The sequence below is a fragment of the Porcisia hertigi genome, chromosome 30 (genome assembly GCF_017918235.1).
Source record: "Porcisia hertigi strain C119 chromosome 30, whole genome shotgun sequence".
Lineage (NCBI taxonomy): Eukaryota > Euglenozoa > Kinetoplastea > Trypanosomatida > Trypanosomatidae > Porcisia > Porcisia hertigi.
The window spans coordinates 904468-931253 of record NC_090589.1 but is presented as its reverse complement, the minus strand read 5'-3'; the positions used below and the strand labels follow the sequence as shown (position 1 = coordinate 931253).

At 56.4% G+C, this 26786-nt stretch overlaps 8 protein-coding genes across 8 annotated transcripts; 6 read left to right on the top strand and 2 right to left on the bottom strand.

Annotated features, from left to right (window-relative positions):
* Nucleotides 1–715: 715 nt before the first annotated feature.
* On the top strand, nt 716–3493 carry JKF63_02999 (uncharacterized protein; the record flags this gene model as incomplete). Its single annotated transcript, XM_067899021.1, has 1 exon — nt 716–3493. One exon carries the CDS (start codon nt 716–718, stop codon nt 3491–3493), a length of 2778 nt encoding a protein of 925 aa, XP_067755465.1.
* Nucleotides 3494–5609: 2116 nt separating this feature from the next.
* On the top strand, nt 5610–8309 carry JKF63_02998 (uncharacterized protein; the record flags this gene model as incomplete). Its single annotated transcript, XM_067899020.1, has 1 exon — nt 5610–8309. The coding sequence occupies one exon, from the start codon at nt 5610–5612 to the stop codon at nt 8307–8309; it is 2700 nt and encodes an 899-aa protein (XP_067755464.1).
* Nucleotides 8310–9847: 1538 nt separating this feature from the next.
* On the top strand, nt 9848–12763 carry JKF63_02997 (uncharacterized protein; the record flags this gene model as incomplete). The annotated part of the gene is made up of 1 exon (XM_067899019.1): nt 9848–12763. The coding sequence occupies one exon, from the start codon at nt 9848–9850 to the stop codon at nt 12761–12763; it is 2916 nt and encodes a 971-aa protein (XP_067755463.1).
* A 1727-nt stretch (nt 12764–14490) lies between these two features.
* Nucleotides 14491–15597, top strand: JKF63_02996 (uncharacterized protein; the record flags this gene model as incomplete). Its single annotated transcript, XM_067899018.1, has 1 exon — nt 14491–15597. The coding sequence occupies one exon, from the start codon at nt 14491–14493 to the stop codon at nt 15595–15597; it is 1107 nt and encodes a 368-aa protein (XP_067755462.1).
* Nucleotides 15598–16990: 1393 nt separating this feature from the next.
* On the top strand, nt 16991–18592 carry JKF63_02995 (uncharacterized protein; the record flags this gene model as incomplete). The annotated part of the gene is made up of 1 exon (XM_067899017.1): nt 16991–18592. The coding sequence occupies one exon, from the start codon at nt 16991–16993 to the stop codon at nt 18590–18592; it is 1602 nt and encodes a 533-aa protein (XP_067755461.1).
* A 1173-nt stretch (nt 18593–19765) lies between these two features.
* On the top strand, nt 19766–21682 carry JKF63_02994 (uncharacterized protein; the record flags this gene model as incomplete). The annotated part of the gene is made up of 1 exon (XM_067899016.1): nt 19766–21682. One exon carries the CDS (start codon nt 19766–19768, stop codon nt 21680–21682), a length of 1917 nt encoding a protein of 638 aa, XP_067755460.1.
* A 738-nt stretch (nt 21683–22420) lies between these two features.
* JKF63_02993 (uncharacterized protein) lies at nt 22421–23644 on the bottom strand (the record flags this gene model as incomplete). The annotated part of the gene is made up of 1 exon (XM_067899015.1): nt 22421–23644. One exon carries the CDS (start codon nt 23642–23644, stop codon nt 22421–22423), a length of 1224 nt encoding a protein of 407 aa, XP_067755459.1.
* Nucleotides 23645–25079: 1435 nt separating this feature from the next.
* On the bottom strand, nt 25080–25748 carry JKF63_02992 (uncharacterized protein; the record flags this gene model as incomplete). Its single annotated transcript, XM_067899014.1, has 1 exon — nt 25080–25748. One exon carries the CDS (start codon nt 25746–25748, stop codon nt 25080–25082), a length of 669 nt encoding a protein of 222 aa, XP_067755458.1.
* Nucleotides 25749–26786: the final 1038 nt, after the last annotated feature.

The following is a 26786-nucleotide window of genomic DNA, read 5'->3' as shown; positions in this document are numbered from 1 at the left end:
GAGGTGTCCCGCTCCTCCCTCTATTTTTGTTTTTTTTTTGCCCCCCCCCCCTCTTTGGTCTGCTAAGACGTCCATGCAGAAACCCGCACGGCGATGAAATTGAGAAGCACCGCAGCGCAGGAATTGGAGCTGGGGTGAGCGAGACAGAGGAGAGCGGCGCCGTGTCCACTTTGGTGTCGGTCAGCACTCATGGTGCTGTTTGCCGAAGTGGCCTTGATCGACCTCAAGGGTTTGCGCATCAAAAAATGCGTGTCAGTTCTTCTGCTCATCTTCCCACAACCTCGCAATTGCTTTAAAACCTCTTTTTTTCTCACGCAATCTGCGGCTTGCCTCCGTACTGATCCCTCAGAGGCGGTTTGAGGCGTCGCCTTTCAGCAAACACATTTTCGAATCGGCAGAAACCCACAACACCCCCTGAAGGCAAGGGAGTCGTCAGGCGAGCGCAAACATCTAAAGACATTCTCACATACAAAGACATGATGAGCGGGTCCGCGTGGCATTCACGCGCGTTCGCATACCTTTCTGTATAGGTTCTCTCAAAAGGCATTGAAGGGAGGGAGGAGAGTCGTCCGAAACCGTCGTACTGCGCACCGGCCGGAACCGTTTTTTTCACGCCGAGTGTGTTACTGGCTTGTTTGTTTTTTTCTCCTGGCGCGTACAAATTGTATTTTTATTGACTTGGCCCTCTGCGAAGTTCGCGCCGACGACACGGAGGATGAGGTGGTCAGTTGACCTGAGCCCAGATGGGATTCTACCCGGTAGTCTCTGCGTGACGCACGACGCTGTGTGGTGGGTGTCTGCGAGTGGCGTCTTATACACGTGGCGGGCAGATGAATCTGATGGAGAGGTAACCAAGCCGGTTTCCGTCGCGCAGTTGGACCGCCGCGTGAAGGCCTTTGCCGTTTCCCCAGATGCTTCGCGGATCGTAGCGGTGTCGTCGACCTACATGGTGGTCCTGCAGATTGAGCGCACAGAGAGCCCAGGCTTCCTATGCAGCGACGGAGATGATTCACTGGGCGAGGTGACTGGTGATGCGCTCATGATCACGGCAGAGGAAGTGGTACGCGTCGCTTGCACGGTTAGCGATGTGCGTAGCGCGGTGTTCAACAGCGACGCGACCCTTGTAGCTGTCTGCACCGATTCGGCTCTTGTGCTCCTGAGCAACATTCTTGGCGCTGCTACAGAATACGATATCCTCGGTACCAAACCACAAGCAACAAGTTTCAATTGCACTCGCCTCAGCGCATCGACCCAGGGGTGCTCACTAGCCTGCTTCACTGGGGTGCAGCAGCTGCTCATAGTCGACGACGTCAACCACCTCGTACTCTTGCAATGCGACACCGCTGGAGAACACGGGAACAACCACAATGTGTATACCGGTACCCATGCCACAGGCACATCAAGTGCGTCGCAACCGGCCGTCACACTGGAACTGATGGTGGATGGACACATCTGTACTCGCACGTCTCGCGTCACGTCCCTGTCCAGCAGCCACAGCGGCGTCTACGGGGAAAGCGTGGTCGTCCTGGGACTCTTCAACGGCACGGTTCAAGTACTGCACGGACGGACGCTGCAAGTGTTGCGCACCTGGAGTGTGCAGGACGCTGTAAGTGCTGCTTTGTTTCGTTCCTTGGATGCCGAGACTGCCACTGGCTCGCGTCTCCGGCGTAGGCCCTTACAGTCTGCAGCTTCGGATCGCTTGGGCATTCCAAATGTTGTGGGGCCCACTGAAGTAACACCCGCGGCGGCCATTCTCGATGTCTGTGTGGGCACGTGTCTCATCACGGTCTGCACCTCTCGTGGCGTCGTCTACTACAACAAATTCACGTTCCAGCTGGAAAGTGCCTACACTCAGATATGGACAACAACACCTTCGGACATCGAAAATGCAACCGCCCCTGCTGAGGCGTCTTTTCTCAGCAGCGTCGAGATGCGCGGTGGGTCGAATGGTCTTTGGGCATACATTAATGTCTTTGAAGGCGTTCTCTTTTTTTTCCCGTCTGACCTCGATACCCGGCACACGCTGGAGGCGCGCTCGACAGAGGCAGGCATTGCCACCGAAGATATTGTCCACGCACGTACCCCACTCCCCGCGGCATGGCTGGGCAGGGTGAGTCGCACAAGAGACGCAACATCCGAAACGAACAAGATGATTGCGCTTAACGCTGCAAGGTCGACGCAGAAACTCTCCTTCTCCTCCCCTGCGCCACCCCGGAAGACAGTGAAGGGAAGCGGCTACTGTGACGCCCCGTGGTCTGTGCAGCAGGAGCGAAGGCGCAAGGCAAAGGCAATCGCTGCCCACGACCGCAAGGCGCAGGCCTTCGGGGCCGTGTCTGCCCTCGCAGTAAAGTCTAGAAGTGCTCTTCGCTTCGAGTACAACTTCGCCGCGATTTTCGGAACTGAACAGACCGGTCTGACGCGTGTGGAAGCCGCGACCTCCGCCTTATGCGGTCTCCATGCGCGCGCTGTCACAGGGGCTACGTTTTCTTCCGCTGGTGACGCCTTGATCTCTGTCGGTGGTGATGGTCGAATTCAGCACCTTCACTTTCCTATCGCACGCGTGAAAGGCGCAGGCGGACTTGCTGGACGCGTCTTGGGTGGCCACAGCGTTGCCATCACCGCTGTCGACCCAAACCTGTCGCGCCAGCACCCTCTTGTGCTTTCTGCGGGCGCCGACGGCTGCATTCGGGTTTGGGCACCTGGAGTACGGGATACTCCCATAGCAGAGTGCAGCGTGAATTGCGGTAGCGGTCGGGGGGCGCGCGCGTCGTTGGTGAATCCCATCGTCGCCGGGCAATTCTTTTATCTCGATAAGTTCGTGATGTCATGCGCGGCAGACACACTCGAGCTCCGCCGGTATGCCGGTGACATACCGACGTCGTCGGGTGGGGCCGACGACCTTGACAACGCTTTATCAGGAGCTCCCGTCTTCAAGTTTTCTGTTGGCAACGGGCATTCCATAACGGCAGCGACAGCAGTTAACCATTTTGCTAGCAACCTGGTCTTCCTGGCAACCTCAGAAAAGGAGGTGCAACTACTCGACGTGGCCACAAACACGGTGCTCTGGGGGGAGAGGACAACGCATTCTCGCGGCATATACCGTGTCGCCACAGACCGCACCAACCGCTATGGCCCAGCCGATGCCAGCAACAGCGCTGCTGCGCATCTTTTCATGTCAGCGTCGCTGGACAGCACCGCAGCCCTCTGGGATGTGCGCGTCGCCAAGCCGGTGCAGCTCTTCACGCAGCATTCCAACACAGGCAGCCCATCGCTGGCTCTGGAGTTCGCCCCTGGAATAGGGGCAGTGGCAGTGGCGAGTCAGGATAATGCGGTGTATATGTACGACCTTCGTGGCGGTGGCACTGCCATCGCGGTCGACGTGCTACGTGGATTCGACTCACACGTCACCTCTTTTGCATGGCACCCGCTTCGTCCCGTTTTAGCGGCGGGGCTGGCCAATGGGGACGTGCACATCCTTCACCACGCACCCTAAACACGTAATTGAAGATTGTAGAAGCTGGCATTTTTTACTGAAGTAGTGCGTGTGGGCCATTCCGTATTGAGGGGAGGGGGGGGGGATGATGGCAGGTTGGGTGGTGCCACGCATGCTTCTCCCCCACTCCCGCACTGTTCTTGTTGTTTATAGCTTGAGTGCGGGATCGAGGGGTGTCGCAATAGCCCAGCGGGCTCGTGGACTAACTCTGGCGGGAAAGGAAGCTACTCCCTGTCTCACGCTTCCGCTGGACTGCCCTCTGGCGGTGACGGGTTCAAGCATTCGTATTGTGTGTAACTGAAGAGGGTGCATCGTTGGTGATTTGTCGGTGGCCGCCGTCGGGAGCTGCATGCCGTGACGCCGAAGTGAAGGGCAACAGCGACCACGTTCGGCGCCATCTATATGAGGGACAAAGTGTCAGCGTGACTCGAGCGCCTCCTGCCGCATGCTGCCCCAGCTATGATGAGGAGTCTGAGTCACTCCAAAGAGAAGCATTGCATGGCACTCAGAATGACCGAAGCGACTGTGAGGCCGCCTCGGCAAGAGGGTCATGCTAGTCCTCGTTGCAGGGGATTCTGCCCAGGTTACGTAGTTGGTGTGGCCGTACGGAGTGTGTACCGCTGCCGGCGCATCCGGAGATGGGCTTGTGAGAAGCCGGGTGTTGAGTACGGAGCTCTGGATTCGTGTGTTGTACAAGGGGCAGGTTAGGTGCCGAAAAACAAAGAAAAAACTCTGGTGCGGCATTCGGGAGGTAACCTCCTCTTTCAAACGGCCATCTGCTCTGAAGAATAAAGAAGGAGTTGTGCATCCCACACACATGCAGACGTTTTCAAAGTACATACTGATGTGTCCGGAAATGAACCCGAAGGCGACCAAAAAGCAGCCGCACGGGAGCTACAGATTTTCGGTGGTGGCGATTTGAATGGAAGCTGGACGCCAAGGGTGTGTGTCAGGAGAGGTGAGTGGTGGCCCTACCGAAGCCCCAGAACAAAGAAGTGGCGCACCGACACTGCCTCCAGACCTATCCCTGCTGACTCTTTCTCGTCTATTTACAGTACTGACTTTCCTCTCTCTCTCTCTCGTATGCGTCCTTTATTATTATTCGCTGGTCTGCCTTTATGTTTCTCCACTCACTAACCCCCTATAAGGTTCTTTGCCGGGTTAATACACAGGTTCACAACCACGCTGATGGTGTGTGTGTGTGTGTGTGTGTGTGTCCATGTGTTCTACAGCAGCTCTTTGCGGTACAAGTGTCTTAGAACCCCCTCAACGCCAACCGTCGAATCACCTCCCCACCCCACCCCCTTTCACCGCACTCACAGTTCCCCCGACACGTACTCGTGTTGACGCACATATTTCTAGTGGCACATCTAGTAGTGTACGTTTTTTGAGTACTTACCCCTCCCTCCCCCTTTAAAAACAAAGGGGGGAAGAATTGAGCCCATCTCGCGGGGACGACCTCATTTTTTTTCCCATTTTGCAGTTTTTATTTGGCTCCACTTGGCTGGTTTTTTTTTTCTTGCGCTTCCGCCATCAGCGCCGTCAAAACAACAAAAAAAAAGGTGGTTGATATTATTATATGTACTCATCTCTGCTTCATTTATTTATTTGCCGTTTTTGTTTTTCTTTTTGAGGAGTGCTTTCTCCAGTTTTGTAGTGTCTGGATAGTTTTCCTCCTCTAATCAGTGCCGATCTTCCTTTTGCGCTTCGTATATATACAGATATATATATATGTGTGTTTATGAGTTTGGCTGCGCTGTATCTGTGGCAAGATTGATTGAGGGGGGCGGGCGGTGTGTATTGTGTGTATTACCTGCGTGTGTAGTGTTGTGGGTGCGACGCTTTTCTTCAGTACTCGCTTCTTGCTCCGCGTTGGCTACTCTTTGTCTTCTCGATTCACAATTCTCAGTGCTGGGATTGGCAGGAACACCTAAACACCAACGAGGCCATTTTTTGGTGTGGCTGCTGCGCTTGTGCAAAGGGGGGAGGGGGGGTGCGCTCATCGCTGGCTGTGTCTTTTCGAAAACACAACCACGCCTCAACGGATCTTTTTTTTTTTACTCCTCTACATATACATCTGTGAACTGGCAGAGAAGCACGGCTTGCGAATGCACCGATGCCAATCAGTGCATCCACGCCACTATCCTCACTGCGTCGGAGTGCAGCGAGATGTCCCTCCAGGGATGACGCGCAGACACGAGTCCACCGACAGTCGAAGGCGGCGCGAGGGTCGTGGAAAAATCCCCCCTCTGTGAAGAAAGCGAGACAGGAGAGCTCCTCATTTCCGCTAGCCAAACTGGCACGCACATTTTTCAGTCGAGCGCACGAAGTAGCTGCCGTTTTTTGCCGTGTATTCTGTTACTTGATTCAGCAGGTGCGCCTGCTTTCTTTTCTCCTGGATCTCGCCCACAGCCTCCTTGCTCGTCTCTTTGCGATCCCTCGTTGGCTGAGCGACTACCCGGCTCGTGTGCAGTTCCGTCGCACGACGCAGCGCTTCTTGTCTGTCATGAATACGACCGAAAGCTATGCGACCTTTGTCGAAGCAGCCGCGAGTCTGGACCACTACTGTGGTGCAGCGAAATGGGCTCAGGACGCCCCCCCACTTGAACGGTGCAATGCTGTCGGCCTCCTCGTTGATGCCACCGCTGCCCAGCACCTTGTTCGGTCTAACAATCTCTATGCGATGGAGACGTTCCTGTGCTCGCTGCTGAGGCGCAACGCCCACGGCCTGATGGATGCCTCCATTTACTGCTACTACCACAGCGCCCCGCAATGTCTGGAGGATTACGTAGACAGTATCAAGTGCCTCATCACGGCGTACGCAGCGGGTACGCGGCGTGGCGAAAACATGGCCGGCGACGTCGGTTCATCGACCGGGCGCCAACCCTCCGCGATATCCACCGCACCCCTGTTGCGAGAGTTGCATCCCTGTTGGGTTCGATTGGAGGGTAGAACCGGCGCCGCGGTGAGGTCGCCGCTGAGGGGCGTCACACATCTTCCACTGTGGACCGCGACACAGTCGGGTTCACCCGCGACCTTGCCAGGAGTAGACGTGACGGCCAAAATTCAGCAAGTGTGGCAATCACAGCTACGCCAGTCAATGTCGACGGGATCAGCGCCGTGGAGGAATGCCACCTCGTCACTAAGCCGTCAGAACAGCACTTCCCTGTGCCTGCAGTACGCAGAGAGCAGTCCCATCTCTGCCGCAATGCCGCTCACGACGAGAAGCACTAGAACACTGCCCAGCGACACCTCCACTCTGGCGTGGGAGAATGACACCCAAGTCACCAGAGATGATCTCGTGCTGGTTCCGTCGATGGGGTCGTCATCTTGCGCGACGGCCAATTTGATCACTAACGTGTCGCACGCCGAGGCCCTTGCGAGTCTGCCGCCGCTGCCACAGACCCCTCTGTTGCGCGCCGAGGGCAAAGCAGTGGGGAGCGTGACTTTACCGCTATCGGTGGGGGGGGCACCCATGGCGCTGACGTCGCCGCTCTTGAAGAGGTCTATGGCGACCGCACCCCTTTCACCAGAGGGCGCCTTATTTGAACAACTTACGAGGTTCTGTGCGTCGCTCGTCAGCTTCCTCGACAGCTGCGCATCGCCGTCCACGCAGCGGCCACAGTATCACCCTGAGCGAAAACTCATCTCTGTAAACGACCCAGCGGCGCCTACAGTAGAGCATCGCCTCGGCGTACTACGAAAAGTGCTGCACTCCTTCGGTCGCACGGCACTGGTGCTCAGTGGCGGCTCCTCTATGGGCACTTACCACGCCGGCGTCGTTCGTGCATTGCATGAGGCGGATGTATTACCTGACATTCTGTGCGGCTCCTCCGCGGGATCCATTATTGCCGCTTTAATCTGCACAAAGTCACCGGACGAGCTTCACGCCTTTATGGAGTCCCACGTCCTCTCAACAGAGGCGATGCACCTGTCGCCGTTCGGTGAAGAGGACAGCGGCCTCCCGGGCAAGCTGAAGCGTTTCTTCAAGACGGGTTCCCTGATGGATGTGCGGTCACTGATGGAGTGCATGCGGAGTCAGTGCGGAGACATGACTTTTCGAGAGGCATATCATCTCAGTGGAAAGGTTCTGAACGTTTCTGTTACGCGTAGCGAGCAGGAAGGAATGCCTGCTGATCGGCACGCGTTACTGAACTACGTGACAGCACCGGATGTTGTCATATGGAGTGCGGTGAGTGCTAGCTGTGCCTTACCCGGCCTCTTCACGGCTGTGCAGCTCATCGAGAAGTCTAGCCTCGGCGGTGGTGCGTTCGCGCCATACCTTCCTGGAGAGCTGTGGTGCGACGGCAGCATGGCGCAGGATATCCCACGACACCTGCTCAGCCAGCTTTTCGATGTCAACTACCTCATTGTGAGTCAGGTGAACCCTTACGTGATTCCTTTTCTGCGGCCACCGAAATCTTACCACATTGGCGCCACAAGCGGCTCGTGGCTCACACAATTGTGGTTCGCATGGGTGAGCCTGTGCGGTGGTGTGTTGACGGCTTTGTTCAGTTTGCATTTGCTCCCCCGCTCCGGCCGATGGGAGGTCATCTTTTTGCTATTTGCGCAGCACTACGGCGGCGATTTGACAATACAGCCGATTGACTCCGTCATGAAGGCAGTGCCGGACTATTTGAACCTGCTCAATAACCCTTCGGCAGACTACATCAGTTATGTCGCGTCCCGTGCGCAGAGCCGAACCTGGCCGCTGGTGACACAGATTCGCCTGGCGACGAGTGTGGAGCGCTGCTTACAACGTGAGATACGCGCCTTGGAGGCGGGGGCCTACGCGGATGATGCGATTCCAACGTAGAAAAAAAAGTGCAAATGTTTTTTTTTTTGTGTGTGTGCAGGGAGTGGAAAGGAGGGACAGTGTAACGAGCGGGTGCGTCCGTGATCGTCTTTTTCCTTCACGCGTGTCCAAGTGTTGTTGCACCGCACCGTCACGAAAACAGGAAAAACCCTTTTCACTGCTGCGGGGGGGGGCTCCTTTTTTTTTTGTTTGCCGCACAGATGAACACCCTCCTCCCGGTTTCAAAATTCGCTCACGTGAGTGTTACAGCATTCGCCTTGCATCTACGCTGTGCAACTCTTTGCCTCAGCGCGAGCAAGAAGTAGGAAAGAGGGGTTGAAAAAAAAAGGGGGAGGGCAATTGCCACACAAAGCCGCCACGCCTGTACTCGCGACGGGGTCTCATCTCCTGACTCAAACCATACCATTGATATGGGGAAGGGCGCATAGAGCTTGTCATGGGTACCGCTACACACCCAAACCACAAATGCGCGCCAACTTGCCTCCTCTTCCTGTTATGTTCATTGACCTCCACCGACTGTTGTCCTTGATTTCTTTCCCTCTCTGGCTCTCTTTCTCCCCCATACCCATCGACACACATACACACAAGCATAGTGGTAGAAGCAGGCGCGGGCTGTATCAGCGCTAGGTGTACCGCCGCTTCTTCATCTGGCCTTCTGAGGTTTTCACCAACGCTGATCGCTCGCCTGTGAGCGAAGGCAGAGGCAAAGCGAGGGGGCGGGTGGGGGGTGGGGAAGGGGAGAGAGACCACATCACAAGTGGCTCAACACCTCACCAGAAGTCACCCAGAATAAGGCCTTTCCTTCTTCCGTTTCGTCCGGCTCTTCTTTCTTAGAATCTCGGGTGATATGGAAGTGTACAATCGACAAGTATCAGCGTGTAACATCAGAGAAGGGGTCCCGTTTTTTTTTTTTGCACCATTATGTTGTTCCCCTCACTTCCCTTCTCCCTTCCTCTCTGCTTGCGGTCTTCTTTCCAGACGTGAATAGATTTGTTCTCGCCCTTTGTGTGTTTCTTTTCTTTTTCCCCATCGATAGACTTATTATAGGTTCAAGATTGTTTTCTCTTTTTTTTTCTCCTTTCGATGTTTGATGTGCGCGTAGGAAAGTTTTTCTAGTGTGATTTCGGGCTGAGTCGGAGAATTCTCTCTTTTTCTTTCTTACACACGTACACAGCTCTGTACAGACTTTAGGTTCTTATCAGCTCTTTGTGAGCCTCGAGTCCTTCAGGGTACTTCATTGGCTTTCAACCCGAGACGCCCACTACACCCGAGGGGTGGGGAGGGGGGGGGGATTCCCTTGTGAATAAAAACAAAACTATTTGTATTGTGAAGTGCAGATCAGGAACCCTCGTTTTTTTTTCTTATGTTGCAGGGTTCTTTTCTTGCCTTCTCTCTCACCACCAGACCATCAGCACAAAAGTGACGTTTTTTTTTTCCTTGTCTCCTCCATCGCGGTGTGTGTGCGTTGATCGAGGCATTCTTTTACACTTACGCACCAACACGAGGTGAAGCGTGACCGCTCGTGAGCCATTGAGGCAATGGAGGAATACAGCATCAAGCGTAAAATCGGCGACGGCGCCCAAGGTGTCGTGTACGAGGTCGAGCACCTCACCACAAAGGCGAGCTATGCGATGAAGGTGATCTGCTGCACCGACCAGGGGCAGGTGAACATGGCGCTAAAGGAGATCAAAGTGCTGCTGCAACTACGTCACCCCGGGATCGTCTCGTACGTCGACTTTTTTCTCGTTTTTAACAGCGCCGAGCTTCGCCACGAGTTCGCCGAGAAGAGCGAAGGCGCGAGCTCCAGCAAAACCGTCGGCGGCGGTGAGCAGCGTGAGGCGGCAATTTGCCCACAACAGGATAGCCTGGACCTGTGCAACTTGTCGAACAGCGAGTCCGATATTGGAAACGCCGTCCACGGGGCCGCAACACAGGTGACGACGAAAACCCCCTCAACCACAGTGAGAGGGACGGAGCAGGGCAGCGCCGCAGGGGCTGTTCCCACCGCCCTTCTTGGTAAGCATCGGCAGCAAGTCGGGCTGCACTTGCTCAACGAGGACGAGATTGCCGTGTGTCTGGTGATGGAACTCTGCAGGAACGGTGACATGCAAGGCTTGGTCCGGGAGGCCCGGCAGGAGTTTATGAAGACGGGCAGCCACACGATCACAGAAGCGCAGGCGCTGTCATGGCTAGAGCAGGCGGCGGCGGCACTGCAGTTTATTCACGATAAAGGCTTTCTTCATCGTGACCTAAAACCCACGAACATTTTCTTCGACGAATACAAAGATATCAAAATCGGCGACTTTGGTCTCGCTGCAACAGTGGGGCTTGGTCGCAACTCAGTTGTGGGCACGCCCTACTACCTGGCGCCAGAACGGATGCTGCAGCAGTGCTACGACGGCAAAGTGGACATATGGGGCCTTGGTGTGGTGTTGCTCGAGCTCCTGACGCTGCGCGAGCAGCCGATCAACAGTATGCTGCTTGAAAATCCAAAGGTGGCTGACGCTTTTATTCCTCAAATCACGAAAATGGGCTTTTCGACGAAGCTGGCAACGCTGCTACGGGACATGCTGCAGCGCGAACCGAGAAGCCGCCCATCTCCGTTGTCCATCTTGCACCGCCTGGCGAGCATGACCACATCCCCTCCGCACCTCGGCATGTCTGCCACACTCTTTGCTGGGATGAGCTGTCCAAAGCTAGCGGAGCCGCTATGCGACGTCTGCGAGGTCGAAGTCGCATCCCTCATGTGCTCAAGCTGCCAGGCTGCCTTCTGTACTGGATGCGATTGTGCCCGTCACAAACACCACTCACGCCAGAGCCACGACCGCACGACCTTGTCGTCTTTTTTGAACAGCATCAACGGCACCTCCCCAACGCCGCTGTCGGCGACACAGTTGCAGCAGCAGCAGCCGACGCTCTCCTTCTCGCGAGGTCTCTCATCGGGGAACACGTCAGACCAGACGCGCACGAGCGTGAGGAAGGCCAGTTTCTTTCCCTCCACAAACAACATCAGCCCGCGAACGCAGTTGCGCGACCGTGATATGAATAGCAGGACCTTCACCCGCTTTCAACTAGCGCTGCCAGGATCTAGCGCATCCATTTCTGAGTTCTCCATGACACAGCGTTTGCAGGCGAGCCGTGACGGGCTCGGCAACAACGGCAGGGTTGCGGAGACGCTGTTGCGTGTTCCAGATGATGTGCCGAGCCTTGTCGAGGCCCTGCTAGCGGTCGAGAATATGCCACACATCCGGGAAATTCTCGTCGCCGGCAATACGACGCACACGGTGCCGCTCGTACTCACATCACGACTTCCAGACAGCATCAAGCTGGTGGGCGAGTCGCCACCGCCGATGCTGGAGGTAGTCGATAGCCCTTTTGCTTTACATTGCAAGTCTGGCAAAGGCACTGTGGAAAATTTTATCCTTCGCCACGTTGGCCGCTGTCGCCCCAAGCTGCGCGATGCCGAAGCGAACGCGACGACGTCAGTCTCAACAAAGAGGCTGTCGCGGCCGACGGCAGTGTCCATGACTGGCGGTGAGTGGCGACTCCACAAATGTCGCATCTCGTGCGTCGAGGGCAGTGGTGTAACGGTTGGCGGGGGTAAGAAGACCCCTTCACCCGCGAACGGCGCACAAACTCCACGACGGCTGCACTCTCCGAGTTTGGCCGTGCGCTCTCCCCCTGCAAGTAGCGCAGAGGAGGATTCAGGAGACGATGAACCGACATCAAGAGAGCCAAGGATCACACAGTGCACCTTCATTGATGTCACTGCCGCCGGCGTCGTTCTCCTCGAGAAGTCGAAGGGCCTGTACGAGGGCAACACCTTCTCTAGTTGTGGTTTTGCTGCTTTTCTGGTCAAGAAGGACGCAACACCGTGCGTTCGCGCCAACCGCATCACTGATGGTACCGAGGCAGGCATCTTTTGCCAGGATGCGTCGGGGGTGATAGAATATAACGTGATTGCACAAAATGCAGGCTGCGGCATCGTCGTGAAGGGGGCGTCTGCCGTGCCAGTGATTCGCAAGAACCGGATACTGACCAACGTTCAGGCTGGTGTTTTCTGCTGTGATAGGGCCATGCCGTTTGTTTGTGATAATGAAATCTGCCACAACGGTAAGGCCGGCGTTCTGGTGAAGACACGCGCCGCGCCGAAGATCACCCATAATGTCATCGAGGGCGGAAAAGAGGCCGGTATTTACGTGCTCGAGAAGGGTGCAGGCATTATCGAGAAAAACCGTATCCGCGGCAACTGCAACGCCGGGCTGCTGGTCACTACCGGCGGTCATCCACACGTAATTCACAACACCCTCACCAAGAACGCCTACGAAGGGGTTTGGGTATGCAAGAATGGCGGCGGTACCTTCTGCGACAATGACTTGCGCGGAAACGTGAAGGGGGCCAAGGACATTGAAGAGGGCAGTCATGTTACGTGGGTGGGCAATGTTGAACAGTAGCAGCAGAGGAGGGTTCGCTCCATGGTGTGGTGGGTAAAGAGGAGGATGCAGGTACGCTGCTTCCCCCCCCCCCCCCCAACACACACACACCCTTCCCCTTTGCCTTCAGCTCGTAGTAGCACCCTGTGCATGCGTCGGCTGTCTGGAGGAGGTCATTAAAGCGTTCTGAGTGATCGTCTTCACCGGCACCCCGTCAACCACCACCTCTTTTCCTAACACTCCGGCGACACATGTATACTCGTGTGTACCGAGGATGTTTCTTTAGGGGGGAGGGGGGCGGGGGCCTTTGTACGGTCGTACAGAGATACAGTTTGTTTTCCCGCCCCCCCCACCCCACCCCTCATGTCGCTTCTTTTTTTTTTTCGGACGCCACCCTCGGTGTCGGGCGTAGTACACTTTCTGGCGTTGCATTGGTTGAGTCTCATTTTGCCGTGAATGCTGGTTGTTGCGTCTTTTGTCTTCCTCAGCATGGCTTCGTTCTCTGGGGCATTAAACTTCTTTTTTTTGCCCTTTTTGTTGCTTTCTCTACCCCCTCCCCCCCCCCCCCCCAAAAAAAAAAAGTGCATTGCTCCCTGTCCATTTTATAACTCCTCAGCGGAACAAAGTACGATCGACGAACCGTGTTGTTTGCTACCAGTGGAGTGTCGCGCACAATGGGCCTCACCACCCGTTTCCTTTCTCTTGTTTACACGCGTCTAGTACTCCTATTGGCTTTGCTACATCTCTAGAACTCTCGTTTTTCTTCCTTGCCCCCCCTCCCAAAAAAAAATCTTCCCGTGCGCAGTATATGCATGTGTTTCACCCGACGACTCTCACGCGGCTTTTTTTTTCGGAGGGGAGGGGGGGATGAGGGGACAACGACACTCGCATCCCTTTGAGGTTTGATGTGCATATCAGTCCTTTTCTACTCTTCATACTGCGGTGTCGTGACATTGTATATGTTGCGTCTGTCTTCAGCTGACCAGCTCCCCTCCCCTTCTCGATTGTGACTTTCTCCCTCTCCCCCTCGCTACTCCGGGTTATGTGGTGCAAAGAGGAAGTGCGGGTGCCCAGGCGCGCTACGTTTTCTGTGTTCAAAGTGGAGTGGGGGGAGACGGAGTTTGTTTACCGACTTTGTGTGCGTTATATGTCGTTGTTGTTGGTTGTCCCTCTTCGATGCAGCACCTCCGCCATGTCTAGTGGCGCACAACAACAGCAAAGGTGATGCAAGGAAAACCACCCAACGCGTTCAATGCGAGTAGAGGAGCAGGAGAGGGGGGGGGGGAGGGGGGCGGGCGGATGAGGACTTGGAGAGGCAGCAGCAAGGGAGGGCGCGGATGGTAGATTTTGCCACCGCGGTGCATGTCGTCACTTTCTTTACGCAGGTGACGGCCTCGTGCTACTGTTTGTCTTCATGGTGCACCATTTGAACCCACCGCTCGTTTGCACGTGTGAGCATTCGAACCAAACACCAAAAGGAAGGTCTTTTCTCTGGCCGGAGGACTGTCCAGGCGCCTGGCTGTCTCAGATTTCCCCATCACATTACAGATATCGACTCTTTTTTGTTCCTCAATATCCAAAAAAAAAAACTCACTCTCACCCCTTGTTTTCACCCCTCCCCCGCACGACCTTTTTCGAGCACAAACGGACCTTGTGGCTTCTACATCGTGGTCTGTGAGAATGCTGCACGGTCGAGAACTCTCTCCAACCTGAAACTAGGGCTACACAAGCTCAAGTCATACTCACGCATGCTTCGCAAAGGGGCCGCATTACAGCTCTCCATTGTGTGCGCGCGGGTCATCTCACCGGTGCTGCGGGTGTCCCAGAGGGGGGTTTCCAGTCTTTCCTTCACACGCCAGCAGCCGACACTCACGACATCTCCAGAGGAAGACGACCATTTCGTAGATGTTGACCTTCTCATAGGCCGAACCGCGGCACCACAAAACGCTGCGCCTCCAGGAGGATCAGCATCGGCCTCAACAGGGCAGAAAGATGCTGCAAGCGACGAGGTGCTCAATGTGGTCCGTACCGTGCCAGAGGACGAAGGCGCCCGCTACTCACGTTTGCGCATTCCACTAGGCTTGGACGAGATTGCAGCTCCGCGGCCACGGAGCAACACAAGAGCGGGTCTTGCACCAGGTGAAGAGGCCGCCTATGCAGACCATCCCGCCAACCCATCCGCTGACTCAGATGCAGAAGTATCCTTGACACCTCCCACGACTTCGACTCCCGACTCTGAAGTGGCGATCACCATGCGGGGCACCGGCGAGGAGAGACGACTACCTGACCCGTCTCGACTCCCCTACGATGACGAGCGTTTCGCTGAGATGCTGCTCGAGATGGAGGTGAACGGCGTGATGGACGAAACGTGGCAAGACGCTAACAAGGCGCAACTGGTGGACGTGACGGAGATTTGCGAGATTTTGACCTCACTGAAAGTGCGTGACGTCTGCTGCATCGACGTCTCCGAGAAGACCTCGAATTTTGACTACATGATGTTTGGCACGTGCGAGGGTGCACGCCACATTCACCTCGCTGCCTGGGCCGTGCAGGACGCGGACAAGGTGCATCGAGTTTCCAAAATAAAGCGCAAACAGACGGACGAGTTGTGGGAGGTCGTGCCGGTTGGCCGAATTGTGGTGAATCTAATGGTCGAGAGCTTCCGCGAAGAGATGACACTGGAGCGCAAATGGGCGGTGACGCGCTCCATGGACCCCCTGGTCGGCGCGAATGCCCCCATTAGCGAGGGTCGGCAGGTGAAAGCACACGGGCTGTGGACGCTGACACTGAATTTGCAGGACCTGGAGGACTTCGAAGTCGATTACTGTAAGGACATCCTCATGCGGCAGATGTGAGACAGCGGGCCCAATAGAGAAAGAAAAGGGGGGAAGAGAAGGGCTGATTTTTCCGTCGCGGGCACCCCTATCACGATATGGTGCTGCGGGGCGGGGGAGCGGGGGGTATCCGAGGACATCAATGGACATGTGATGCTTGTGTTTTCTCTCTCTCCTTCGTTCCTCTTCTTCACATGAATGGGATCCATGGATTTGTCGGGTAAAGTGTAAACAACAACACAAGAGAAAGGGGTGGGGGTGAAAAAAAAAAGATGCTATGCACCACCGGGCAGATGTATTGTGTATGCACCCCCAAGGAGCCACTGCCGCTCTCTTTCTTACACACCACCCAAACATACTTCTCTCCCCTGTGTGTCGGCCTCTTTAAGGGAGGGAGGAGAGGGGGGGGGGCGGGGAAGGCTACCAGTGCCTGTCATCTCGAAGGCGGCTCAGCGCTCAAGCGTTTACAGCGTCCGCTCAGGTCATGTCTTGACCATGCCTAATCTGACCTCTGCAGGCATCTTGACTCTCACCATCTTCCCTGTACTGCCTTTTTTTCCCCCATCCCTCATGTGTGAGGATCTAGTGCTTTTGGCCCCACTCTTGGTGCAAGTACGAGATCACAGCTGAGAGGGTCAACGGCAATACCATACATTTCCTACTGCTAACTGTCGAGATTTCCGCGGCGTGTGTTTATATTTGCTGTTGCATTCTTGCAGTGGCACTGAAGCTCTCCAAGGGCCACGTGCGTCTGTGTGTGTGCGTCTGTGTGTGTGGGGGGTTCTGTTCCCCATTCATGTAGCTAGCTTCTCTCAACCTCTCACCACAGTGCTTGTACATTTCTGGACACCTGTCACCCCGAGATCACTATTTTTACTCATCTGCCAGTTGTCCTCATACACTCCCTCCTCCGTCTTAGTCGACACTGGGAGACTGTGTTTACTTCTGCTCATCTCATTACCCATCTAGCACGAATTGGCAGTGTGCGCCCCTACAACAGAGCTCCTTCGCACCTCGTAGATCAACAAGCCCGCACTGCCTTCTGTTTACTATTCTACGGTATTTTATATCGCCCAACGAAGTCGTGGTGGCGCCACACACGCGCCCCTGACTACAGACACACGGAAGACGGGAAGGTGGGCGGTGCGGCACCATCGTGTGTGCAAGACTGCGGTCGCCGGTCTGCAGTCATATAGTGTTTTGACGCGAACAAAGGAGTGGTGCGACAGGATTGTCTGTCTGCCCTTTGTTTTTTATTTATTTCCACGTCACCTCTTCTCCCCACCCACACACCCCATACAACCCATTTTTTGTGGTTGCATGTGTGTGTGTGTGTGTGTGTGTCCATATCCCTTTACCTAAGCGTCCAGCTCTTCTTGCCTGAGGCTCTTTTTCTTTAGGGTCTGTGTCCGCCATGGAATCGCTCCGCACCTCGGTGGATAATGCACCGCTACTGGTTAATCTCCTGCGCCTCATCCGCGATGCGCGGTCGCCCAACTACAAAGACCATGAGAAGGGCCCTGTCACCTTCCACTTTGGTGGCCTCTTGATGCGGGATACGGGGAGCTACGAGGAGGCAGAGGAGCTTTGGAGGCAGTCCAGTTGGAGCAGCGGTGCTCTTGCGCCGAACGCAGCCGCCCCTTTCCGTGGCCCTCTTCATCTCGTTGTGTATCTCAACGACTCTCCGGTGGAAGTGTGGATGCTGCAGGACTACCGTGAGCCGGCGACCGATCACTCAGTACCGCGTGACTTTGAACAACTCGAAGCCCTCAACACGCTCGTGCGCGTCCTTTTTGCACACCTCAGATGCCAGGAGATTTATGGTGTCGTGTTGCAAAGCTGCGTCACAGCAACGGACGACGTAACCAGCAACCATTTCCCAGCTACGCCGGGTGGGCATGTCGCATCGCTGCCCAACTCTCCCGTGCGGCGAAACACGTCGTGGGGCAGTGTACGCACACCTCACTCTCCAGCCAACCGGGTCACATTGCGCCTTTTCCGTTCTGCCGACGAATGTCCAACGATCCCAACACATGCGCGGCGGCAGTATTTGTGGTCCAGTGACGACTTTGTCCGCATCGACGTGACGGTGGACCGCACCTGGCGACACAACTCCTGGGTTCAACCTGGCACACAGGTCGTCTCCCCAACGCCGGCGCCCGGCAGCAGGGGAAGGGACACCACTCTCTGTGTGGCAGAAGAGTCCTCAGCGCCGATTCGAGCCGGGAGCCCTGGTTCGCGGCGCTTCGGTAGCGATGCGGATCCTCCCTCACAGTCCACTTCACCGGAAGTAATGGGTTCTCTAGGCAAGTCCTCCCTGCCTACCCCATACCTTGCGCCGGCCACCTCTTTGGCTCTCTCGTCCCACCGACAACGCAGCCCTGGAGCGAATGTCTCCCCGCTGATGCCGAGCACTCGGCTGTCCCCAGCACAGGGTGTGCTGGAGTTGGCCCTACCGCCCGCCGCGGTACCGGACCTCTTCGAATTCGATCGATCGCGGGCGATCCGTCCCAGCTCTCCGATAACACACAGCAGCGTCTTTGCAAGCCGCCACCCAGCGGGCAGTGTCGGTAATGCATCGCACGCGGACGCGGTAGGGTTCGTGAATCGCTTGGAGGACGCGGTGTGGCTGTCACACGCCGACCACGTGCGCCGCATGGGCACGCTCGTCAGCTCCCGCAAGCAGTCGCCGTCTGACCCTTCGCCGTCTTTGCCGAAGAAGAAGCCCAAAAGCCGCCTCTCCCGGCAGAGACCTCGCATGGGCACGCTTGTACCGTCGATCTCGATGAGCGCACTTCCCAACCTCAACAAAGGCTTGCTCTCAAGCGAAGTGGATCTCGAGGACCTCGGCGCAGAGGCTGAGTCAGCAGAGAGCCCAACGAGTGAAACGAACGTTGTGTCCACGGAGCCGTTGGTTTCACTTCTCGCTCTCTGCTCCAAGGTCAAACTGCAGCACGTGCAGCCGTGCCCGTTTGGGGATTTGGTGCTTTCTCTTAACCTACATGAGGCCGCGTAGAAAAAAAGAAGACGACGAAACCCGATACATGTGAAGGCTCTCTCGTACAATGTACACACCTCCCCTCGTAGTCCTCTCCCTACCACCCCCGCCACTGCATGTTTTCTTCCCATCCATTGGGTCCACTTATCTCGCCGCTGTGACTTCTTGTCTGCGTCTGTTTTTTGCATTCCCTTGAGTTCGTTTTTTCCCCCTCCTGCAGTTACTATCATCTCGCTCCGCTTCTCTGCCGCCTCTTCGGGTTGTGCGCGTGCTCACGTGGGAAGGAATTGAGGAGGGCGCACACATGCGGTGTTCGTTGTGCTCCATCCGCATCGCGCCAACACCGGGCCGCGCCTTCGGCCTGCCTCTCTCTTTGCCGCTTCGATTTTCCCTTTGATTCCACGCGCACCCCACCCCCAATGCAGGCATGCTTTTCTCGGGTGGAGAGGGTGTGGACGCCTGCTTGCTTGGCGCTGTGCTCTGGGTTGCCTGATACACGCTTAGTGGTCTCTTCCTGTAGATTATTTTGTCACCACATACGTTTTTTATGTGTGTGTGTGTGTGTGTGTGTGCGTGTGTGTGTGCGTGCGTGTGGCTGTGTGGACATGACATATGTATTTGTGTCTGTGGAGTGAAAGAAAGAAGAGAGGATCCCCAACAACCTAAACCCACAAACCTGCCAGCATGTGGTTGACGCCTCCCCAACCACCAAGGTGACGGGGTAATTTTCCACTGTGGCAGGGGATGGTGCTTCTTCAGTCCTGATGCGTCCTTCCCTCACCCCCGAGCTGCAGAGGAGGACTGTCCATCTCTCGTCGTATTCCTCTTCTCCCTGCACTCCCATTTTTGCTTCTGATATACGGACACAATGGAAACGACAATGGGGCTCATCATCATCACTACTGTGCCTCCCCACCCCTTCCCAGCGCGGCAGAATCCTGGAGGTGTTGCTCCCACAGTTGGACCTCGGCAGACACGCACGCACGCTAGACAGCCCATTTCTTTGTCTAAACCACCACAGTCCATTGTACCGTGAAGCCGTGCACTCGCTGTAGCTGTCGCTGCACAAGAACTGAATAATAATAAAAAAGAGAGGAAGCAACACGCACTGGCCCTCACAGGGGACACAACATCTCCTTTTCTAGACTTAATCCATTACCGTCGCTACACTGCCACGTAGCGCTCACTACCATGTCCACTCTTTGGGCGCGCTTTACGGAAAAGCTGAAGGAGTCCGGCTACACCCTTGGTGACTTGACCCACTGCAGCGAGGACATCTTCCTCACTCTTGTCGAGAATATGAACACCTTCACCCCGCTCCAAGTCGCTTCACTGGCGAAGGAATGGCGGGGAAGTCTGTCTACAGTAGCAAAACCGGCTGTGACAGCCACCTCGAGTGCGCTGTCAACACGGAGGCGTCACGAGGAGGACAAGAGACTGGTCACCTCACATGTACCCTCATCGTCCTTCAAGCATGTGACGCTGCCACCTGCCGGAACAGCCGATATATCACCGACCTACTTCACGCTGAAGACTGCGTTGCCGGAGGACGCGTACGTGCCGCCGCGGCGATCGCCAGCGAAAGTGAAGGAGGAGGCAGAGTACCTGCTTACAAAGCTCGGCGCGCAGTCCGGAGAAGAATATCAAGTGTCGCTGACCGAAGGTATCGTTGCCGTTGAGGCGTCTCCCGAGGCATGGAGTCCGCTGTTGGACCGTGTCGCTCGCATGCGAAATACAAGCCAGCGAAAGAGCGCCCCCGCCGCGTCGACGCTGGCCACGGAGTTGCAGCTGCTCTGGAAGCTCTGCAGTCCAGCAACGCTTCGCCGGATGGAAAAGGCGTGCGTCTCAGGGGCCCCCTTTGGGCTGTCAAATCAAGACGACACAGACAGCCTGTGCTCGAGTGCGGTGGTGTTTTACGACAAGGAGGCGACCCAACTTGCTGCGCCTGCAGAGGAACTCGGGCGGCTTTTCCGCGAGGGGTGGGGGCTGGTGGCATTTGACGTTGCGGTTGGCAAGGCGCGCACGGTGATCAAGGAGGAGGCGCAAGACCTCAACGCCAACCTTTACCGCTTCTCTATGGAGCAGTGTCTCGAGATGCTGGAAGATGCCGGGTTCCATGCCTTTTTTATCCCCTCGCGCAACGCAGTGGCGGTGTGTCACATGCACCAGTTCATGCCCCGCTTCGTCGTCTTTGTGAATACACTCGAGCCGGTCATGGTGACCCGCCGCCTGGGTGCCGCTTCGCCGGCAATCGGTAACGGCCGCCCGTCGCGCGCCCCCCCACCCCCGGCAGCATCCACGCCGCAAGCCGCCGCCGCGGCCGCCGTCCTGCCCGCGGCGACACGAACCAGCAACGGCGGCAACGGCGCCCTCGCTCATGCCACGCGGCAAACGGGGAGCCACGAGGATATGCAATGCGCGGTGCACTCGAAAAAGACGGTGGAGTTTTGGTCGCCAAAGGAGAAGCGGCTGCTCTGCAGTCATTGCCTGTACTATGACGGGTACTCCCAGGAGAATTGCGTCCCGATTGAGCAGGCTGCGCGCGAGGAGGCGCCGCGGTTAGAGGGGTGGGTACATAACGCCATCGCTTTTTCGCAAGAGATCAAGAATGTCTTGGACCTCTTCGAGACGGCACAGACAGACGTGTCGGAGATGCACGAGCGCGTCCGCTGCGATATTGCGCAGAGCTTCACGCGAGTGCGCACGCGGCTTGACGCGCTGGAAGCAAGCCTGCAGCAGCAGGCCCAGCAAAAGACACAGCAGAATCGCCAAGTGCTCCAAGACACTCTCTCCCGCATCATCGCCACGGTGCAATTTGTCAGGGATGTTGTGCAGGACGCCGACGAACCCGTTGCGGCCTACCGCGGCGGTCTCTCTGACACGGCTACGTGCGTGGCGCTGCTGCGCACCACGCAGCGCGCCTTCGGGGGTTGGGAGCCGGTCGCTATCCCAGCCTACGAGGGTGTCAGTCTCGCCAACGGCAGTGCCCTTTTGCAGCCGTTGGAGGATGCGCTCAAGTCAGTGCAGTCCATCACGAGCGAAGCTGGCAAAGTGCAGCTGCCCGAAGCGATCGACGTCAACTACCTCAAGTCCGACTGTGACGTGTGAGTGTGGATCTCATAGAACCCAACCGTCTTGATGCCCTTTGCTAGTGTGCTTAGCACACCTCATTGACCATAGGAAGACAGGCTGAAATGCCTCAAAAACATACAGGTATCCCGCGACCTGCCGTTTTCTCGGTGCGTCCCACACTTTCCCTTCGCACCGCGATCCCCCCCCCCCAAAAAAAAAACCTTCAACCGACTCGCCCCCCCAAACCCTCACCCTCCCCCACCCCCACCGGGCACCCCCCACCCCCGCAAAAAAAAGGAGGTGGGCACACGCCCAGGGCTGCGGGGCTTTTACCCCGGTCTCTGGGCTGGCTGCGATTCTGACAACGTGGCCGCTTAGCACAGTGGCAGTGCACCACTCTCGTAAAGTGGGGGTCGCGAGTTCGATTCTCGCAGTGGCCTTCCTTTTTTTTTGCCCGCGCCCGTCGTGGGCAGGGCATCCCCGCGCGCGCAGGGGGAGGGGGGATGGGGGCCACGCGGCCCCCCCCCCCCATCCCCCCCTTTTTTGCGCGCCCTGCCAGGCAGGGCGAAGGGAAACGGCAGCGCAGCCCTGCAAGGAAACGCGCCACCCACCAGTCCTAATATCGTTCTGGTTTTTTTTTCTTGCGTCTTGAGCGAGGGAAAAGGAAAAGAAAACACGCAGAGGGCTTCTCCGAAGCCTGCTCGCGCCTCGGCCTTCACTGCAATAACAACACACGTAGTGCAGACCTACTTGCTCCGCGCCCCCCCCCCCCTTTCACATAACGCGGCGGAAAAGCTCAGTCATCTCCTGCTCTCCAAAGATCACTGGCACGGGGTACAACGGGTTCGCCTCGGTGAGAGCGTGCTTGACAAGCAAAGGGATATGCCTCTCCTGAATGGCCCAGCGCGAGTCACTGGCGCTGAGGGTCGTCGGGATCTGCATCTTTGCACTCAACTCGCGAACCCACGCAATGAAGTTGGACGCCCTTTCAGCATCACTGGCACCGGCAATGCTCGCCGCCTCAGCCAATCGAGCGAGTGAGGTGTGCGCGGCGCTGCCGTACATCTCAAGAACGTGCGGCAGAAAGACGGCGTTTGCCAGCCCGTGCGGCACATTGTAGAACCCACCTACCGCGTGCGCTGCCGCATGGACGTAGCCGACACCGGCGCGTGTGAAAGATAAGCCGGCGAGATATGACGCCTGCATCATATTTTCGCGCGCCTCCAGGTTGCTGCCCTTCTCGTAGGCGCACAGGAGGCTTTTGGCGATCAGCTCCGTCGCCCGCAGCGCCGCCGCGTCGACAGCGCGGTAGTGGAAGACGTTGATGTACGCCTCCACCACGTGCGTCAAGGCGTCCATGCCGGTGGTAGCTGTCACAAACTTTGGCAGAGCCACAGTTAAGGTGGGGTCCAGTACACAGTGCGAGGGAACAAGGAAGGGGTCCATGACAGCAACCTTGTCATTTGTGGTGGTGTCGACCACAACAGCTGCAATGGTGCATTCACTCCCAGTACCCGCCGTTGTCGGAACGGCGATCAGGGGTGGCAGGGGCCACAGAACACGGAAAAGCCCCTGCATGTACCTCAGTGGTGTGCGAGGGCGCGCCTGACGCACACCGACGAGCTTAGCACAGTCGATGACGCTCCCGCCACCGACAGCGATGAGGTAGTCGCAGTTGTTCTCTATGTACACCTTATTGGCCTCCTCCACCATATCGAAGGTGGGATTGGGCAGCACGTCATTGTAAATGGCCAGTTTGAGGCCCTGGTCCTTCATCTCGCTGATGAGCGCGTCAACAAGACCAAGCTTCATGATAGTTGCGTCAGTGACTAGAAGTCCGCACTGCAGCTTTGCACCGCGTAAAAAGCTCGGAAGCTTCGCCAAGGAGTGGTTGCCTCGGATTATGTGTGGCTGCTGCCAACGGAGCACGCAACCCGTGAGGTACACAAGGAGCTGGCGCAGACGGCAAGCCATCCACCAGTAGAAGGGGACCGGCATGGTGAATCAGAGACGAGGTCGCAGAAAAGGAGGACGAGTGGGCGGGTGGGAGCAACGAGATTTTTTTTTCCGAGGAGTTGGAGTACGATATCTCGTGTGTCAGTCGGAACGGCAGACAGAATCACGAGTGGGTGTCTATGGAATACAAGAAAAAGATTAATGGAGCGATAAAAAAGGCTTAGAATGCATACATCTACGCAAAGCAAGACCATAAAGAAAAACGCGGGGGAAAAAGGAGGAGGAGGAGGAGGAGGCGGCGAGATGAGCAGAGGGAAGACGACATTGCTGTGGAGATACAACAAGGCATGAGAGAGTGGGCGCCTCGCCCCCATGCTGTCCACATGCAGTAGCGAAGAATTTCGGAAAGAGCGCCAACACCTTCCGATCGCGGGTCCTTTGATGCCAACAACACGCCACACAAGCAACGCACCAGAAAAAAAGCGCGACTAAACGTTGGGAAAGTGACTGTGTGTTGGGGCAGAGGGCCCCCTTCCTCACACCGGCTACATGTAGAATGACAGTGATTCACCAAGGGCACACAACCCACGAACATAGCACACCAACGGCGATCACACAAAGCGATGCGGGTGCCATCGGTTTCGTCCCTGTATCAACGACATGTCTTTCGTCCTCCGCGTACCACATCGATGACCGATCTGCGGCTTACTCGCCCGTACTCGCGCTCGCAGTGTACATGAAAAGTGAAGAATATGCTAAAAACAGGTACCAATAATCACGTGGGAAAGAAAGGTGGAGTCCTCTGGCGGTCCAAACCCGAGAGGTTGACATCACATCTCATACATCTGGCAAGCGGCACAAGTCTTTTCTCCTCCTTTCATCAACTTCAGGATGTCCCCCTCCTTCCCCCTCCCCCCCCCCCAACCACCACCACCACCACCACCACCACGCAAGACGTACAATACACTGCCCCGCCCCGGGGACAGGACCCATCGCGTGGTGCGAAGCAGTGGCAAACACGCGTTACAAGCAACAGCTGACTCGGGCATCTCAACACGGCCTCTGCAGCCATCTTTGCACACCTCATCAGTCTTGTAGGTTACGAAGTAGCAGCTCCCGTTACACTAGACGCCGTATTCGGCGTCCCTTGATAATTCCTCAGGGCCTCCCCGTACGTACGTAAGCGATGTATGCGGGAAAGACGTTCGTATTTAGGGGGCGCCGCTCATTCAAAAGCCAACACGACGAGAAGCATGTCCGCTGACACGAGAACAGGGACCTCATAGCTCTGACTGCCATACGTCGCAGAGATGCATAACACTGTCACCAGCAAATGTAATTCCTCCTTCGCAGGGAGTGAGGGATGCCTTGAAGGCTGACACAGGGTAGCCAGCGAACTTTTGCTAGAGCGCCCATGTATTCCGCTCCCGCCCATCAAACACCCCGCCGCCCTCTGTCCGTTGGGCATGGGTGGAGCTCAGAATTCCAGAAAGTCGTCAAGTGGACTCGCACGCTTCACCGGTACCTCGCGCATTATTTGTGAAGAGGCCGCCGCCGTGTTCGAGATCGTCTCGCGGTCACCTGACACAACATCAGGGCGTTCGATAATGGGATAATCGGGCGGTGCATCATCACCTGAGCACTCTGACGACGACGATACCGGTCCCGTTTGCTTTCCCTCTCGGATCGCCTTTGCAGGACCGTGCAATCCGTTCGCCCATATACCGCCAAAATAATTATATGCAACGACAATCTCAGCCACGTCGCGTATCGGTAGCGCCTCCAGGTCCTCCTCCGTGATGGACTGCAAAATATGCCAGGCCTCCGTGGATAACCTATTTCGCTCGGTATCGTCACACGTTGGACTATTGCGCTTCTGCATGTAGCAGCGGGTCAGGGAATACAAGCGCTGACCAATGGAAATCGTTTCGCGTGCACCAGGGGTGTGGAGAGGCAGTTTGTCTGTACCTCCTGTACGCTGAGCACCAGGGGGCTCGATCGTGACACCGGTGCGCGTGTTTTTCAGCGTCTGTCGCACTCGCGTCAAAGACACCAGCGTACGGAGGGAGGAGCACCCCGTTAGTCGTGGTTCACGCAGCACACGATAGGCAGTACACACAGGACGAATGACCCGTCCGGCTAGCATTATGTAGTAAAGAAATGAGTAATCTTTTTGAATGCCTCTGGCCCTGTTGTGAGTGCAAATTGCGACAACACCTTTGTGTGTACTTCCGGCGGATCCGATGACACGAACCAACCAACAGAACAAGAGGAGGGCGATATCCAAGAGGTGGGGGGAGAGGGAGGGTAGGGGAATAAACGTTACGCACGGTAGCAGGAGAACAGAATGGAGATGGGCAGAGCAAAACGGCAGCAGTTACCAGATCAGAGAGATCATAGCATGCCGAGGTACCATGAATGATATCCTGGTACACACACATAGGTATGCATTCTCGTTGTTCCCCTCTGTCCAGCGTGCCCATTCGGCCGCAGGAGGTTGGGGTTATCTCCACGATGTACACCAATCATTTACAACTACATTGGGTCCTGCGAAGAAACAGCACACGGGCGATGCCGCTATGATCGACTTGGTTGTGACAGCATGGCCTCTGCGTGCAACCCCCTGCCGCCCGTCCCCCCCCCCCCCCCCCCCCAGTCAGTCTTTCAGGTTCCCCTCTGAGCGACCCCCATAGTGCTGGATGTCACATGGTACGCCCCACAAAACGCTCGAGGCCCCCCCCCCTCCCCCAGGTGGGAGCTTAAGACGCGGTGAATTATGCTCGAACAATCTTGAGCATCTATCGTATCAATGGCACAAACATTTTCACGCCGCCCGTTCGTCGTACAAATCCGGCCGTAGCCCGTACGAGCCGAACTAAACACCTGTGACAATTCACCCTCTGGACTTTGTTACGTCACCAGTGAGTTAACTCCTGCTGCCACCGAAGGCGAATCCCACACTTGAGGGTCAAAACAGGGCAGCCTCAGTATCCCTACATAGAGAGCACTGGATCTCCTGCCACCGAGCTGGGCCGTTCCCCCGCCCCCACTTTTCCTCTTTCGCTCTTCCTCGAGTGGGAAGGCCCGTTGAGTTGATTCGTCAGACGAGCAAAAAAAAAAGATGGTAGAAAAGTGTGTTCAGCGATTTTCGATACGTGTAGTGACGGGGTGGGGTGGGGTGGGG